This window comes from Pseudophryne corroboree, chromosome 2, assembly GCF_028390025.1.
Source record: "Pseudophryne corroboree isolate aPseCor3 chromosome 2, aPseCor3.hap2, whole genome shotgun sequence".
Taxonomy (NCBI): domain Eukaryota; kingdom Metazoa; phylum Chordata; class Amphibia; order Anura; family Myobatrachidae; genus Pseudophryne; species Pseudophryne corroboree.
Window position 1 is genome coordinate 236651195 of NC_086445.1, and position 19389 is coordinate 236670583.

Here is a 19389-nt window from a genome sequence, read left to right on the forward strand (position 1 = left end):
GGAAACCTCAACAATATTTAAAGTTATGTTTGTGAATATCATTCATGAGGAGATTTGGGGGACTCCTGCAGCTGAAGACATTCTACCTGGAGAGGAGGGTAAGATGCAGCACCCTTCAATCTGGAGCTGAATATCTTTAGAAGTTGGCACATGCCATGGTGCGGATCACCTTCCCATCTTCCCGACAATTCTGGTTTGGATTTAGCTTTCTTGCCTTTCTCCATAAGTGACATGGAAGATATAAAAGGGTAAAGACAAGAAACGGGTAATAAGAGTTCTCAGACCGCTATGCAATTTAGCAAAAAAGAAAACAATGGGCCCCACAGAAAGAACCTAGAGAGCCATCTGGCTAGCAGTCAAATCAGAGCCAATAAGTGGAAAAAGCTATGGCCCTCATTCCGAGTTGTTCGCTCGCAAGTGAATTTTAGCAGATTTGCTCATGCTAAGCCGCCGCCTACTGGGAGTGAATCTTAGCATCTTAAAATTGCGAACGATGTATTCGCAATATTGCGATTACACACCTCGTAGCAGTTTCTGAGTAGCTTCAGACTTACTCGGCATCTGCGATCATTTCAGTGCTTGTCGTTCCTGGTTTGACGTCACAAACACACCCAGCGTTCGCCCAGACACTCCCCCGTTTCTCCAGCCACTCCTGCGTTTTTTCCGGAAACGGTAGCGTTTTTTCCCACACGCCCATAAAACGGCCTGTTTCCGCCCAGTAACACCCATTTCCTGTCAATCACATTACGATCGCCAGAACGATGAAAATGCCGTGAGTAAAATTCCGAAGTGCATAGCAAATTTACTTGGTGCAGTCGCAGTGCGGACATTGCGCATGAGCATTAAGCGGAAAATCGCTGCGATGCGAAGATTTTTACAGAGCGAACAACTCGGAATGAGGGCCTATGTTCCAGTACTACTACTACCTAGATATATTGGCTGAGGTGGTATAAATGAGGAAGCAGGCACTGTGGTGGCAGCAGTAGGTATCAGGATGCTCAAAATGGAGCCAAAGAGGAACCTACTCTTAATGCAGATACTGGGATATATCTACAGTATGCCATATAAGAAAAATGTGTGGTATTACTACCAGAGTTCTTAGAGGTAGGTAAGAACCACTGGGCCATTGAATAGCACAACTGCATGCCAGGAGCACAGTGTAGGTAGGGGTTCACTACGATATGCTGGCGGTCGGGCTCCCGGCGACCAGCATACCGGCGCCGGGAGCCCGACCGCCGGCTTACCGACAGTGTGGCGAGCGCAAATGAGCCCCTTGCGGGCTCGCTGCGCTCGCCACGCTACGCGCGCCACACTATTTTATTCTCCCTCCAGGGGGGTCGTGGACCCCCACGAGGGAGAATAAGTGTCGGTATGCCGGCTGTCGGGATCCCGGCACCGGTATACTGTGCGCCGGGATCCCGTCAGTCGGCATGCAGAAGACCACCCGTAGGTAGGTGCAAGCTTTATCAAATGTGTGCCTCAGTAGGAGAGAAGGAATAATGCTGGAGGTGGCCACAGTTTAAAAAAAAAACTGGCATGATTCCTGTGATTATCTGTAGAGTATCATTACACAAATATTAGTGCCTCCTAGTTCACATTATGCCACACACTGTGACACACTGTGGAGCCCACTATTCACATTATACCACATTGTATTGCCCCTTAGTTCACATTATGTTACAGAGTAGTGTACCCCATGTCACACTGTCAGGCCCCCAGTTCACATTATACCAAACTGTAGTGCTTCCCAGGTTACATTCTGCCACATTAAAGTGCCCCCTATTTACATTATTCAATAGTAACACATACAGTAGTACAGCATGTTCATATTATGCCATACCTCCCAACATGACCCTCTCCAGGAGGGACAGAATGCTCTGTTCCTGGACTTTCCTCTTAATGTATGATTACCATCATCTGTGTTGAACTAGTTACTTGATAAGAAAGGTGTTTCTCCACAGGTGATGGCAATCATACAGTAAGAGGAAAGAGCAGGAGCAGAACATTCTGTCCCTCCTGGAGAGGGTCATGTTGGGAGGTATGTTATGCCACACAGTGCCCCCGGAGCTTTGCCACTATTCTCACCGCTCTGTGTGTAACTGTGGCTGTTGGCAGGCTCCTGCTGATCTCCAGAGTGACCCTCCTGGCTGTCCCACTAGTAATCCAGCACTATTGCTAATTGCTATGTGTATGTCACAGTCCTTTTTAAAAGTAATAGTTCTGCTCTTGAACATATGCTTTATTCCAGCTACCAACATCACCAGGTACACTTCCACCAATTTGTATCACACTTGCCTACCTGACCCCTCCAATGCTCTGTTCCTGGACTTTCCTGGTAATGTATGATTGCCATCACCTGTGGTGAAACACCTTTCTTATCAATTAACTAGCTCACCACAGGTGATGGCAATCATACATTACCAGGAAAGTCCAGGAACAGAGCATTTTCTCCCTCATGGAGAGGGTCAGTTAGGCAAGTATGTTTTGTAGATATAGTATTGGCTACAATTTTAATGTTTGTGTATGGGGCCAAATGTAATCGGAATTCTGAAAGTCACAAGATTTTGGAAAGTTAGCAGATAACTTTAAGTTAAAAGCTATCAGTTAACTTGCTAAAATCTTGCCACTTACAGAATCCCCTACCCAGTGGTTCCCAACCTTAGTCCTCAAGTACCCCCAACAGTTCATGTTTTCCAGGTCACCTAGCAGTTGAAAAGGTGTATTCATTACTGACAGGTGGAGCTAATTATTTCACTTGCAGTCCTGTGAGGAGACCTGGAAAACATGAACTGTTGGGGGTACTTGAGGACCAAGGTTGGGAACCACTGCCCTACCCTATTACCACTGGCACATCTCTAATATTTGAATTCATGAAACATATTTCATATAACTTTTATGTTGCATGTGTATTTTTCAGGCGCGAGATGCGGCCATTTAAAGTGAAAGTATGCATTTTGGAGCCTGGGTTTTATAACTCAAATATAACCAACGGAGAATTGATACAGAGGGATATTAAAAGGAGCTGGGAAAGCCTTTCAGAAGAAGTAAAACAAAGTTATGGAGATGAGTATTGTAAAAAATGTGAGTATATTGAATAAAAACATAAAAGTATAATAAAGATAAATAACAAAGCACAAAACGGCCTCTCCGCTTTGGGCTCACTGCATCTTAATTTGGCAAATGTGCCTTACTTATCACTGTGACATGTAGATTTGTGGAACAAGACAGTTACATTTGTACATGAGCAGAGGTTTGTATGGACAGAGGGAGGAGTTGGGTAGAGCGAAGGTGTTTCTAGCAAAATACAGAAGGCCTGATTCTGATTTGTAAGCAATACCGATGTTCACTCAGCTGAGTGATTATTAGTGATGTGCACCGGAAATTTTTCGGGTTTTGGTTTTGGATTCGGTTCCGCTGCCGTGTTTTGTATTCGGACTCGTTTTGGCAAAACCTCCCTGAAATTTTTTGGTCGGAATCGGGTGTGTTTTCGATTCGGGTGTTTTTTTTTTTCAAAAAACCCTCAAAAACAGCTTAAATCATAGAATTTGGGGGTCATTTTGATCCTATAGTATTATTAACCTCAATAACCATAATTTCCACTCATTTCCAGTCTATTCTGAACACCTCACACCTCTATACGTACGGACTGTCTAACGTGCCTACTTGGATGAGGTCACTCATATAATCCTCCACCATTCTTTCAATGGTGAGAGAATCATATGCAGTGACAGTAGACGACATGTCAGTAATCGTTGGCAGGTCCTTCAGTCCGGACCAGATGTCAGCACTCGCTCCAGACTGCCCTGCATCACCGCCAGCGGGTGGGCTCGGAATTCTTAGCCTTTTCCTCGCACCCCCAGTTGCAGGAGAATGTGAAGGAGCAGCTGTTGACGGGTCACGTTCCGCTTGACTTGACAATTTCTCACCAGCAGGTCTTTGAACCTCTGCAGACTTGTGTCTGCCGGAAAGAGAGATACAACGTAGGTTTTAAATCTAGGATCTAGCACGGTGGCCAAAATGTAGTGCTCTGATTTCAACAGATTGACCACCCGTGAATCCTGGTTAAGCGAATGAAGGGCTCCATCCACAAGTCCCACATGCCTGTTTTAGCTCCTCCTTCAATCTCTCCAGCTTCTTCTGCAAAAGCCTGATGAGGGGAATGACCTGACTCAGGCTGGCAGTGTCTGAACTGACTTCACGTGTGGCAAGTTCAAAGGGTTGCAGAACCTTGCACAACGTTGAAATCATTCTCCACTGCGCTTGAGTCAGGTGCATTACCCCTCCTTTGCCTATATCGTAGGTAACTGTATAGGCTTGATAGGCCTTTTGCTGCTCCTCCATCCTCTGAAGCATATAGAGGGTTGAATTCCACCTCGTTACCATCTCTTGCTTCAGATGATGGCGGGGCAGGTTCAGGAGTGTTTGCTGGTGCTCCAGTCTTCGGCACGCGGAGGCTGAATGCCGAAAGTGGCCCGCAATTCTTCGGGCCACCGACAACATCTCTTGCACGCCCCTGCCGTTTTTTAAATAATTCTGCACCACCAAATTCAATGTATGAGCAAAACATGGGACGTGCTGGAATTTGCCCACATGTAATGCACGCACAATATTGGTGGCGTTGTCCAATGTCACAAATCCCCAGGAGAGTCCAATTGGGGTAAGCCATTCTGCGATGATGTTCCTCAGTTTCCGTAAGATGTTGTCAGCTGTGTGCCTCTTATGGAAAGCGGTGATACAAAGCGTAGCCTGCATAGGAACGAGTTGGCGTTTGCGAGATGCTGCTACTGGTGCCGCCGCTGCTGTTCTTGCTGCGGGAGGCAATACATCTACCCAGTGGGCTGTCACAGTCATATAGTCCTTAGTCTGCACTGCTACACTTGTCCACATGTCCGTCGTTAAGTGGACATTGGGTACAACTGCATTTTTTAGGACACTGGTGATTTTTTTTCTGAGGTCTGTGTACATTCTCGGTATCGCCTGCCTAGAGAAATGGAACCTAGATGGTATTTGGTACCGGGGACACAGTACCTCAAGCAATTCTCTAGTTTCCTGTGAATTAACGGTGGATACCGGAAACACGTTTAACACCACCCAGGCTGCCAAGGCCTGAGTTATCCGCTTTGCAGCAGGATGACTGCTGTGATATTTCATCTTCCTCGCAAAGGACTGTTGGACAGTCAATTGCTTACTGGAAGTAGTACAAGTGGTCTTCCGACTTCCCCTCTGGGATGACGATCGACTCCCAGCAGCAACAACAGCAGCGCCAGCAGCAGTAGGCGTTACACTCAAGGATGCATCGGAGGAATCCCAGGCAGGAGAGGACTCGTCAGACTTGACAGTGACATGGCCTGCAGGACTATTGGCTTTCCTGTGTAAGGAGGAAATTGACACTGAGGGAGTTGGTGGTGTGGTTTGCAGGAGCTTGGTTACAAGAGGAAGGGATTTAGTTGTTAGTGGACTGCTTCCGCTGTCACCCAAAGTTTTTGAAATTGTCAATGACTTCTGATGTATGCGCTCCAGGTGACGTATAAGGGAGGATGTTCCGAGCTGGTTAACGTCCTTACCCCTACTTATTACAGCTTGACAAAGGCGACACACGGCTTGACACCCGTTGTCCGCATTTCTGTTAAAATAATTCCACACCGAAGAGCTGATTTTTTTTTGTAATTTCACCATTCATGTCAATGGCCATATTCGTCCCACGGACAACAGGTGTCTCCCCGGGTGCCTAATTTAAACAAACCACCTCACCATCAGAATCCTCCTTGTCAATTTCCGCCTCAGTGCCAGCAACACCCATATCCTCATCATGGTGTACTTCAACAGTGACATCTTCAATTTGACTATCAGGAACTGGACTGCGGGTGCTCCTTCCAGCACTTGCAGGGTGCGTGCAAATGATGGAAGGCGCCACCTCTTCCCGTCCAGTGTTGGGAAGGTCAGGCATTGCAATCGACACAATTGGACTCTCCTTGGGGATTTGTGATTTAGAAGAACGCACAGTTCTTTGCTGTGCTTTTGCCAGCTTAAGCCTTTTCATTTTTCTAGCGAGAGGATGAGTGCTTCCATCCTCATGTGAAGCTGAACCACTAGCCATGAACATAGGCCAGGGCCTCAGCCGTTCCTTGCTACTCCGTGTCGTAAATGGCATATTGGCAAGTTTACGCTTCTCACCAGACGCTTTCAATTTTGATTTTTGGGTCATTTTACTGAACTTTTGTTTTTTGGATATTACATGCTCTCTGGGCATCGGACTTGGCAGACGACGTTGATGGCATTTCATCGTCTCGGCCATGACTAGTGGCAGCAGCTTCAGCACGAGGTGGAAGTAGATCTTGATCTTTCCCTATTTTACCCTCCACATTTTTGTTCTCCATTTTTTTATGTGTGGAATTATATGCCAGTAATATATCAATAGCAATGGCCTACTGTACCATACTGCTATATATTATATACTGGTGGTCAGCAAAATTCTGCAGTGTCCTCCTACTATATATACTGCGCACAACTAAAATGCACCACAGGTATGGATGGATAGTATACTTGACGACACAGAGGTAGGTAGAGCAGTGGCCTACTGTACCGTACTGCTATATATTATATACTGGTGGTCAGCAAAATTCTGCACTCTCCTCCTACTATATATACTGTGCACAACTAAAATGCACCACAGGTATGGATGGATAGTATACTTGACGACACAGGGGTAGGTAGAGCAGTGGCCTACTGTACCGTACTGCTATATATTATATACTGGTGGTCAGCAAAATTCTGCACTGTCCTCCTACTATATATACTGCGCACAACTAAAATGCACCACAGGTATGGATGGATAGTATACTTGATGACACAGAGGTAGGTAGAGCAGTGGCCTACTGTACTGTACTGCTATATATTATATACTGGTGGTCAGCAAAATTCTGCACTGTCCTCCTACTATATATACTGCGCACAACTAAAAAATGCACCACAGGTATGGATGGATAGTATACTTGATGACACAGAGGTAGGTAGAGCAGTGGCCTACTGTACCGTACTGCTATATATTATATACTGGTGGTCAGCAAAATTCTGCACTGTCCTCCTACTATATATACTGCGCACAACTAAAAAATGCTCCACAGGTATGGATGGATAGTCTACTTGACGACACAGAGATAGGTAGGGCAGTAGCCTACTGTACTGTACTGCTATATATTATATACTGGTGGTCAGCAAAATTCTGCACTGTCCTCCTACTATATATACTGCGCACAACTAAAAAATGCACCACAGGTATGGATGGATAGTATACTTGATGACACAGAGGTAGGTAGAGCAGTGTCCTACTGTACCGTACTGCTATATATTATATACTGGTGGTCAGCAAAATTCTGCACTGTCCTCCTACTATATATACTGCGCACAACTAAAAAATGCACCACAGGTATGGATGGATAGTATACTTGACTACACAGAGGTAGGTAGAGCAGTGGACTACTGTACCGTACTGATATAATACTGGTGGTCACTGGTCAGCAAAATTCTGCACTGTCCTCCTACTATATACTACAATGCAGCACAGATATGGAGCGTTTTTCAGGCAGAGAACGTAGATATTTTCAGCACACTGAGCACAGATATTTGCAAGCACACTGAGCACAGATATTTGCAGCACACTGAGCACAGATATTTGCAGCACACTGAACACAGAAACTGAGAGAACGCAGCCACGTCCTCTCCCTATCATCTCCAATGTATGACTGAAAATGGCGGCGACGCGCGGCTCCTTATATAGAATCCGAATTTCGTGAGAATCCGACAGCGGGATGATGACGTTTGGGCGCGCTCGGGTCTACCGAGCAAGGCGGGTGGATCCGAGTCTGCCTCAGAACCGTGTAAAATGGGTGAAGTTCGGGGGGGTTCGGATTCCGAGGAACCGAACCCGCTCATCACTAGTAATTATCGGTCCAATGCGCATGCATTCCAGTCGCACTGTGCACGCACCAAGGCACCTTAGCAAAGCTGGTCGCAGTGAGCTTTCATTCACAGAGTGATTGACAGGAAGGGATTATTTTTGGGAGGTAACGGGGAATGTCAGCAAAAACGCAGGAGTGCCGCGACTGTTTTTTGGGTGTGTTTATACCTACAGCTGCGATCACATACGTAGAGAAACATAGCCCCAGAATCGCTGATCCCATGGCCCATCTGCCTGACCATAGACTCACTCGGGGAGTCAATGGTGGTCATGCCGAGTTGATTGCTCGCTTGCAGTTTTTAGCAGCCGTGCAAATGCTATACCGCCGCCCACTGGGACTGTATTTTAGCTTAGCAGAAGTGATAACGAAGGGATCGCAGAGCGGCTACAAAAACTTTTTCTGCAGTTTCAGAGTAGCTTCAAACCAACTCAGCGCTTGCGATCACTTCAGACCATTCAGTTCCTGATTTGACGTCACAAACACGCCCTGCGTTCACCCAGCCACGCCTGCATTTTTCCTGGCACGCCTGCGTTTTTCCGAACACTCCCTGAAAATGGTCAGTTGACATCCAGAAATGCCCTCTTCCTGTCAATCACTCTGCGGCTGCCTGTGCGACTGAAAAGCATCGCTAGACCCTGTGTAAAACGACATCGTTCGTTGTAATAGTTCGCCGAGCGCGTGCACTGCGCCGCATACGCATGCGCAGAAGTGACGTTTTTTAGCCTCATCGCTGCACAACGAATGAATGCAGCTAGCGAACAACTCGGAATGACCACCAATGTTCCTCTCTTCTGCATCAATGCAGCCCATAGATAGATAAGGATGGTATCTGGATTCAGGCTTTTGGGATTCCAACAGTCAGAATACCGACAGCGGCATCCTGGTGCTCAGGATCCCGACACCTAGTAGGTAAGTATACTACCCCTAACCCCTAACCCTCCCTCCGCGCACCCTACCCCACCCCTCCCCACAGCCTAACCCTAACCTTCCCCGGTGGTGCCTAAACCTATCTCCCCCCACCCCGCAGCCAAAACCTGACCCCCCCCCTCCCGCAGCCTAACCCCAACCCTCCCCCCACAGCCTAAACCTAACCCCTACCCCCACCCTGCAGCTTACCTGTATGCAGTTGCAGCATTCTTACGTTCACATAACTCCCAACACGACCCATTCCAGGAGGGACAAAATGTTCTGTTTCTGGACTTCCCTTTTAATTTATGATTACCATTACCTGTGATGAAACACCTTACTTATCAATGAACTAGTTCAACGCAGCCTGGTGATGGCGATCATAAATTAAGAGGGAAGTCCAGTCAGTGGCGGAACCGGAACTAGCAAGCGGTGGGCCCAGGTGCAACAAAATGCTTTGCCCCCCCCCCCCCCCCCCCCATCCCATCCAAGTCCACCCCCTCACCCCTTTAGGGGATCTGGTGAGGGGGACCTGCTCAGGGCCAGAGAAATGGATACCTAGCAACAGTGCCGTAACTAGACATTTTAGCACTGTGTGCAAGAAACGGCATCGTAGCCCCACCCCTGCATGCAAAACAGGGGCAGTGCGCGCCGTAGGCGCGCGCAAAAATACATAATGGTGTGGCTTCGCGGGGAAGGGGTGTGGCCACAAAATAATACCAATTCCTAAAACGGTGCACAGTAGTCTCCATTCTTCAAATTACGCCGCACAGTAGCACCACTACACCAGGTAGAGACCCTTTTACACCTTACAGCGAACAGATTCCTCTTTTTACACATTACGGCAGACAGCGTCCCCTTTTTACACATTACGGCAGACAGCGTCCCCCTTTTTATACATTACGGCAGACAGCGTCCCCTTTTTACACATAACGGCAGACAGATTCCCCCTTTTTACACGTTGCGGCAGGCAGTCCCCCGTTTTTACACATTGCGGCAGGCAGATTCCCCATTTTAACACATTACGGCAGGCAGATTCTCCCTTTTTACACATAGCGGCAGGCAGATTCCCCATTTTTACACATTGCGGCAGGCAGATTCCCCATTTTTACACATTGCGGCAGGCAGTCCCCCCTTTTTACACATTGCGGCAGGCAGTCCCCCATTTTTACACATAGCGGCAGGCAGTCCACCCTTTTTACACATTGCGGTAGGCAGTCCCCCATTTTTACACATAGCGGCAGGCAGTCCCAACAAATAAAGAAAGAAAGAGACAGAAAGAAATAAAGAAAGAAAGAGACAGAAAGAAAGAAAGAAATAAAGAGAAAGAAAGAAAGTAGAATCATACTTACCCTCTCCGCTGGCTCAGGCTCTTCGTGCAGCTTGACGATTCCCGGGCAGTAGACGAGGTGGAGGAGGGAGCCGCAGCAGCGCTGTGTTATTGGTGGAGGCGCTGCTGCTGCTGCCCCCCTGCTTCACTATAGGCTGTTCTCGGAAGACAGCCTATAGTGAAGCAGAGGGGCAGCAGCAGCAGCGCCTCCACCAGTAACAAAGCGCTGCTGCGGCTCCCTCCTTCACCTCCGTCCTCCTCCTTCCCCCGTCCGTGCCGCTGCTCTTCTCCTCTGTGGGCGGCTGTGCGCTGCGGGCAGCGGTTGCCCGCAGCGCACAGCGGCATGTAATGAGTCAGTTTGACTTATTACATACTTGGGCCCCTGGACAGAGGCGGGCCCCAGTGCAACGCACTGCTTGCCCTGCCGGTAGTTCCGCCTCTGAGTCCAGTAACAGAACATTTTGTCCCTCCTGGCATGGGGCATGTTGGGAGGTATGCATTCAAGATCCCGGCGCCAGCATTGCAATCAATGCCAGCTTCCCAGTGTCAGTATTCCAAGCAGTTTCTGGATTCTGGCTTCGATATTCCGACTGCCAGGATCCCGAACGCTGGGAATTTAATCAGATCACAATAGATAGACGGGCTGCAAGCGTAAATGTTTTGATCAAAATATGATAAAATCACCAGTGTTTTACTTGCTACATATACACAGATTTGCAGTATACTGTAGTATTGTTATATGGCATTAATACTGCCACATAGCTGGCATCATGTACAATATGGGTAAAACTGACCTCGGGCACATTTCTGTACGGTTCTTTTTCCCGTATTGTAGTCAAAAAGAACAGCAATATTTGAAGCTAAAAATAATAGAATGTTAATAATAAACACAAATGTTTCCTTAGAAATACAAGAAAACCTTTAGATAATAATTGTCATTTCCATTCTCTATTATTTATTGACTTATAGCTTGTGAAACTTCATCCACACTTTTATCTGCACTGTGGAAGTTGATAACATTACACATTTTGAATTGATGTTTTTAGAAAGTGCTTAGAGGTCCTTCACTATACCTCAGGGTAATGCTAATAGGGCTGTTATGGGGTTAGATAGAATATCTGTCACTACTGGTGGCCATTAGGTGGCGGTGTGAAACAACCTGTAAGTCATACAACCTTCATGTTGGTTTGCATACTACTACTTTGCGTAGTACTTCAATGGCGGGTGGACTGCGCATCCTCTGTCACTCGCAGTGCCCTCCAGGCGCAGCATGATTGACATATTACAGCACTTTGAAACGGTGAAGCAGGGGGCAGAGAAGGGTATCATTCTATAAAACAGGGGCGTGATGCACCCATTTTGTGGGCGTTCCAGGGTTTGCATCTTCACAGATTTCCTGGCCCTGGCGGTCATACTGAGTAAGCTAAGGCTTACTCGGATGGCCAGTGGCTGCAATCATTGCGACTTGTGATCTTATGCTGTGTCTTTGTATCCTGGCAGGCAGTGTCTTTTTTTCAGACACATCATGTGGCATTAGCATTTTTACGCATCACTGCTGCGTCCATAGATGCAGCATCAATGCTAACTGTGTCCATCGTTAAATCACCTCCAACGTTTCTAGGTAGATGGCCAGAGAAAAGTACAAATGTAAGTACAGTGCCAGATTAAGGTCCTCGTGGGCCTGGAGCTGAAATTTATAAAGGGCCTATTGTGTGCCGCTGCAAGGGGTGTGACCAGCATGGCGGGGTGTGGATATTGATATGGGGGTGTAACCAGTGGTGTATATATAAGTGTGTGTGTGTGTGTGTGTGTGTGTGTGTGTGTGTGTGTGTGTGTTTGAAACATGGAAAAATCTCAGCACTGGAATGTCAAATTATATCTGCAACAAATCAATTATTGAAACAAAGACATAGGGCCGGATGTAATGACGCCAGAGTTTGGCATCCGCGCGGGCCATTTTTTTTAAAGGCAAAACCATGCCTTGTAAGTGATTGCCCCTTTAAAAAAATGTCTGAATTCGGCCGACATCCCGCACGGCCTATGAACTCGGACGTCATTACATACAGAGAAAATAGAAAAATTCCCGAAATGAAAATCATTAAAAAAAATTCCAGTTTTCATCCTAAATGGGGGGAAGGGAGTGTCATAGAATGTCCAGGGACGCGTCAGGAGCTTTGAGGAAACAATTCTGAGAAAATGGCACAATCAGGGATTCATGCGTGGGTTAAACCCATTGATTCTACTATTTACGCGGAATAAGTGAGTTCCACACCGTAATCCCCGATTTTAGGCACAGTGAAAAGGCAATTTAATTGAATAGCTTTTCCTTGCCCCTCGTGGGCTGAATCTTGAGCTAATTCAGAGGTGGACAAAGTGGCAATATGCACGCAAATGTGCAATATTTTGTCACACGTGTCCCGATTGTCTGCGCAGAGCCACAGTATAGATTTGGATGCAGGGAATTCTGGGAATTTTTATGGGACTTCCTGGGAGGCAACTGTGAGGTAACAGGTAGCAAAACTGACGCATGCTAATGTGTATTATGGGAGTGTCGGGGGCATGTCTCTGAAAGACACACAGTAGCTTACATATGAGGACTTAGGGCAGTGGTTCCCAAACTTTTTTGAATCATGGTGCCCTAGAGTATCAGAATTTTTTTCACGGCACCCTTAGGCCAATAATTTCTTAATGAGAGATTTAATAAGAAATATTAATTTAAGTAGATTGTGTTTATATGTCATCCTGAGGCTCAATTTTGTGGTGAGGGACAAGATGTGCTTCTGTTTGTCCCCATATTTTATGACTGACAGCCACCAGCACTAGTTTTGCCTTTTATATTGACCATAAATAATTTGAATTGGCCCTGGACCACCAACCCAGGGCACCCCTGCAAGTGTCCCGAGGCACCCCAGGGAGCCACGGCACAGTTTGGGAACCACTGACTTAGGGGGTATTCAATTCGTGCAGAGTTTTCAGACAGTCAGAAAACCGGCACTAATTCAACCATTGGCTATTCAATCGCGGGCGTTTTCAACATGATTTTGCTCAATTTTCAACATGCCTTTTCAATTTTTAGTGTGTCGAATCGGCATAGTCGAAAACGGACCAAACAACTGTAGAAAACGTCCGCAAATTCGACAAAACACGTGGATCAGTGGCGAATTCGCAGATCCACGTGGTTTTTGACAAGTCGAAAAATCAGGCTAGGCTTTGAATGTGTCGAAAGAAACGGCACGCATTGAATACCCCCATGGACTGAGAAAAAGCACCTGCCATAGGGTTGGTGCAAGTTTCGAAGGTGTGACCAATGATATGTTGATGATACGTCTACAAACGCACTGTATGGAAATGCAGCATCTTAAAAGCTGTGAACGAATTTCATGACATCATAAATGTATATTTTGTCCTCTGGCCCATACCTCAATTACCAAGTGTTCCTCTTCTCCACTCCCAATCCTCCAGTTCCTCATTCATTGGTGAGCTGGTGATGTACAGTGCTGTCTGCTCTGTAGCTGCAGCAGGTAGCCCTAATGCTGCAAAGTGCCACTTCTCTGTCAGCAGCAGCTAAGAGGCAGAGCCACAAGGCTGGCGCTGCATGCTGTGAGACTTACTTGCCAGTCAGCACAGCTGCAGCTCCGCTCCAATAAGCAAAGCTGCTGATTAGCACAAACACATCAAAGCAGCATTTTCTGTCAGCGCTTCGGCATAGGCTTGCTCATTCCGGCTCTCATCAGCGGCAGGCCAAGGATCGCATTGTGGGCGGCCAGGGAACACTTTCACACTGCTCCCCTGGCTCAGTCTGCCTATTGTCAGGGAGGTACTTCTGAGCCGGCCCAGTGGGGACTTGTGTTACTGAACTAGACATAGGCAGTAGGCACCATCGCGACAAAAACCCGCTTTTCCGCGGGTCCATCAGGGGGGGCGGGGCCAAAAGGACATGATGATATTAGAGGTATCTTTCATATTGGCTCCGCCACCTCCCGATGGACCCGCGAATCGCGGCATTTTGCTGCGAGGGGCGGGGCTTAATAAAAGAATGCTCTCCTCATCTATGGAGGGAGTGGGGGGTACCTGTATGCCCCATGACTGGCGGCCGGGGGATGTAGGGGATGTCTCTGAAGCCGGAAGACGGCGGGTCCTCGAATACTCACTGGCAAGCTGCTGTAGCAGGAATTTGTTTTTCCTGTCTGCAGCAGCATAGCAGTCTAAAGATGCTGTGGGCCTATTTTGATGCTGGGCTTGGAGCTGCAGCTCCATCAGCCCCATTGTTAATCCGGCCCTGTGTAAGTAGCCAAGGAAGATGTGCACTAAGGGACAGCGCAGAGTTCTGGAGATGCAGGATCAGAGAACCCAGTAAGCAGGATAACCAGGGAGCAGAGTCTAACACAAGGGTTGGTCAGCAGAGGGAGCATGAAATATAATGACAGAGCCAAGATACAGGAATAGCATATAATGAAACCATAGGCGTGCACAGCTAATTGTATTAGGGGGTGCACCGCAGGAGGGGCGTGTCTAGCACCACACAGGGACATGTCTAGAACTATTTCACATTCTTGCAGTAAAATCACAGGCTTAATCTTAATCTCTCTAGTTCCTAATAATAAAGTAGATATAATATACCCCAGAGAAATAAAATAAAACATAATGGTGCAACCGCAGGCTGGTACTGACTGTCTGTTACAGCATAACCCTGAGTCCTAGCTGCCGCTGCACTCTATCGCTGCTTATACTTCCCCAACCTATCCCTGACCGAGTGGCGGAACTAGCGAGTGGTAGGCCTAGGTGCATGTGCATACCCCTCCCCATGCATCCCACCCCTCGCACCCACCCAGCATCTACACTCTGATTTTGAGTGGACCACTCTGAAAAATATGGCAGATTTAGGGGCCGAACATTTCAGTTTTAATTAGAGATGTGCACCGGAAATTTTTTGGGTTTTGTGTTTTGGTTTTGGATTCGGTTCCGCGGCAGTGTTTTGGATTCGGACGCGTTTTGGCAAAACCTCCCTGAAAAATTTTTGTCGGATTCGGGTAGGTTTTTTTTACAAAAAACCCTCAAAAACAGCTCAAATCATAGAATTTGGGGGTAATTTTGATCCCATAGTATTATTAACCTCAATAACCATAATTTCCACTCATTTCCAGTCTATTCTGAACACCTCACACCTCACAATATTATTTTTAGTCCTAAAATTTGCACCGAGGTCGCTGGATGACTAAGCTAAGCGACCCAAGTGGGTGGCACAAACACCTGGCCCATCTAGGAGTGGCACTGCATTGTCAGACAGGATGGAACTTAAAAAAATTAGCCCCAAACATCACATGATGCAAAGATAAATAAAAAAAAGAGGTGCAAGTTGGAATTGTCCCACCCACCCTTATGTTTTATAAACAGGACATGCACACTTTAACAAACCCATCATTTCAGCGACAGGGTCTGCCACACGACCCCACCAAAAAAGAAGCAATCAAGCTCTCCTTGCACAAACTGGCTCTACAGAGGCAAGATGTCCACCTCCTCCTCATCGTCTGATTCATCACCCCTTTCACTGTGTACATCCCCCCTCCTCACAGAGTATTAATTCGTCCCCACTGGAATCCACCATCTCAGGTCCCTGTGTACTTTCTGGAGGCAATTGCTGGTGAATGTCTCCACGGAGGAATTGATTATAATTCATTTTGATGAACATCATCTTCTCCACATTTTCTTGAAGTAACCTCGTACGCCGATCACTGACAAGGTGACCGGCTGCACTAAACACTCTTTCGGAGTACACATTGGAGGGGGGGCAACTTAGATAAAATAAAGCCAGTTTGTGCAAGGAACTCCAAATTGCCTCTTTTTCCTGCCAGTATACGTATGGAGTGTCTGACGTGCCTACTTGGATGCTGTCACTCATATAATCCTCCACCATTCTTTCAATGGTGACAGAATCATATGCAGTGACAGTAGACGACATGTCAGTAATCGTTGGCAGGTCCTTCAGTCCGGACCAGATGTCAGCACTCGCTCCAGACTGCCCTGCATCACCGCCAGTGGGTGGGCTCGGAATTCTTAGCCTTTTCCTTGCAGCCCCAGTTGCGGGAGAATGTGGAGGAGGAGCTGTTGATGGGTCACGTTCTGCTTGACTTGACAAGTGTCTCACCAGCAGGTCTTTGAACATGTGCAGACTTGTGTCTGCCGGAAAGAGAGATACAACGTAGGCTTTAAACCTAGGATCGAGCACGGTGGCCAAAATGTAGTGCTCTGATTTCAACAGATTTCAACAGATTGACCACCCGTGAATCCTGGTTAAGCGAATTAAGGGCTCCATCCACAAGTCCCATATGCCTAGCGGAATCACTCCATTTTAGCTCCTCCTTCAATCCCTCCAGCTGCTTCTTCAAAAGCCTGATGCCCCTCATCAGGCTTTTGCAGAAGCAGCTGGAAAGATTAAATGACCTGACTCAGGCTGGCAGTGTCTGAACTGACTTCACGTGTGGCAAGTTCAAAGGGTTGCAGAACCTTGCACAACGTTGAAATCATTCTCCACTGCACTTGAGTCAGGTGCATTTCCCCTCCTTTGCCTATATCGTAGGCAGATGTATAGGCTTGAATGGCATTTTGCTGCTCCTCCATCCTCTGAAGCATATAGAGGGTTGAATTCCACCTCGTTACCACCTCTTGCTTCAGATGATGGTGGGGCAGGTTCAGGAGTGTTTGCTGGAGCTCCAGTCTTTGGCACGCGGTGGCTGAATGCCGAAAGTGGCACGCAATTCTTCGGGCCACCGACAGCATTTCTTGCACGCCCCTGTCATTATTTAAATAATTATGCACCACCAAATTCAATGTACGTGCAAAACATGGGACGTGCTGGAATTTGCCCACATGTAATGCACGCACAATATTGCTGGCGTTGTCCGATGTCACAAATCCCCAGGAGAGTCCAATTGGGGTAAGCCATTCTGCGATGATGTTCCTCAGTTTCCGTAAGAGGTTGTCAGCTGTGTGCCTCTTCTGGAAAGCGGTGATACAAAGCGTAGCCTGCCTAGGAACGAGTTGGCGTTTGCGAGATGCTGCTACTGGTGCCGCCGCTGCTGTTCTCGCTGCGGGAGGCAATACATCTACCCAGTGGGCTGTCACAGTCATATAGTCTTGAGTCTGCCCTACTCCACTTGTACACATGTCCGTGGTTAAGTGGACATTGGGCACAACTGCATTTTTTAGGACACTGGTGAGTCTTTTTCTGACGTCTGTGTACATTCTCGGTATCGCCTGCCTAGAGAAGTGGAACCTAGATGGTATTTGGTACCAGGGACACACTACCTCAAGAAATTCTCTAATTGCTTGTGAACTAACGGCGGATACCAGACGCACGTCTAACACCAACACAGCTGCCAAGGCCTGAGTTATCCGCTTTGCAACAGGATGACTGCTGTGATATTTCATCTTCCTCGCAAAGGACTGTTGGACAGTCAATTGCTTACTGGAAGTAGTACAAGTGGTCTTCCGACTTCCCCTCTGGGATGATGATCGACTCCCAGCAGCAACAGCAGCAGAGCCAAGAGCAGTAGGCGTTACACTCAAGGATCCATCGGAGGAATCCCAGGCAGGAGAGGACTCGTCAGACTTGACAGCGACATGGCCTGCAGGACTATTGGCTTTCCTGTCTAAGGAGGAAATTGACACTGAGGGAGTTGGTGGTGTGGTTTGCAGGAGCTTGGGTACAAGAGGAAGGGATTTAGTTGTTGCTTTTAATTTAGATTTTTGGGTCATTTTACTGAACTTTAGTTTTTTGGATTTTACATGCTCTCTACTATGACATAGGGCATCGGCCTTTGCAGACAACGTTGATGGCATTTCATCGTCTCGCCCATGACTAGTGGCAGCAGCTTCAGCATGAGGTGGAAGTGGATCTTGATCTTTTCCTATTTTACCCTCCACATTTTTGTTCTCCATTTTTTAATGTGTGGAATTATATGCCAATAATATATCAATAGCAATAGCCTACTGTACTGTCTGTACTACTACTGCTGGTCACCAAAATGCTGCACTGTACTACTATATACTGCTCACAACAAAACAATGCAGCACAGATATGGATACTTGAAGTGATATGGAGCTGCAAGATACAGCAATGGCCTACTGTACTGTAGTACTGTATATGTATACTGGTGGTCACCACAATGCTGCACTGTCTTACTATATACTGCTCACAACAACAATGCAGCACAGATATGGATAGTATACTTGACACAGAGCTGCAAGATACAGCAATGGCCTACTGTACTGTACTACTGTATATGTATACTGGTGGTCACCACAATGCTGCACTGTCTTACTATATACGGCTCACAACAACAATACAGCACAGATATGGATAGTATACGTGACACAGAGCTGCAAGATACAGCAATGGCCCACTGTACTGTACTATATGTATACTGCTGGTCACCAAAATGCTGCACTGTCCTACTATATACTGCTCACAATAATGCAGCACAGAGATAGTATACTTGACACAGAGCTGCAAGATACAGCAATGGCCTACTGTACTATATGTATGCTGCTGGTCACCAAAATGCTGCACTGTCCTACTATATACTGCTCACAATAATGCAGCACAGAGATAGCATACTTGACACAGAGCTGCAAGATACAGCAATGGCCTACTGTACTGTACTATATGTATACTGCTGGTCACCAAAATGCTGCACTGTCCTACTATATACTGCTCACAATAATGCAGCACAGAGATAGTATACTTGACACAGAGCTGCAAGATACAGCAATGGCCTACTGTACTGTACTATATGTATACTGCTGGTCACCAAATGCTGCACTGTCCTACTATATACTGCTCACAATAATGCAGCACAGAGATAGTATACTTGACACAGAGCTGCAAGATACAGCAATGGCCTACTGTACTGTACTATATGTATACTGCTGGTCACCAAAATGCTGCACTGTCCTACTATATACTGCTCACAGTAATGCAGCACAGAGATAGTATACTTGACACAGAGCTGCAAGATACAGCAATGGCCTACTGTACTATATGTATACTGCTGGTCACCAAAATACTGCACTGTCCTACTATAGACTGCTCACAATAATGCAGCACAGAGATAGTATACTTGACACAGAGCTGCAAGATACAGCAATGGCCTACTGTAATGTACTATATGTATACTGCTGGTCACCAAAATGCTG

The 19389-nt window shown here is 46.8% G+C and overlaps 1 protein-coding gene across 1 annotated transcript in view; it reads left to right on the top strand.

Moving 5' to 3' along the window:
• The window catches only part of LOC135050688 (retinol dehydrogenase 7-like), a 318758-nt gene that overhangs the window by 264648 nt on the left and 34721 nt on the right, over positions 1-19389 (top strand). Inside the window, exon 4 of the mRNA XM_063957097.1 lies at positions 2918-3081. Within this exon, the coding sequence (XP_063813167.1) occupies positions 2918-3081 (164 nt within the window). The remainder of the gene's footprint in view (positions 1-2917; positions 3082-19389) is intronic.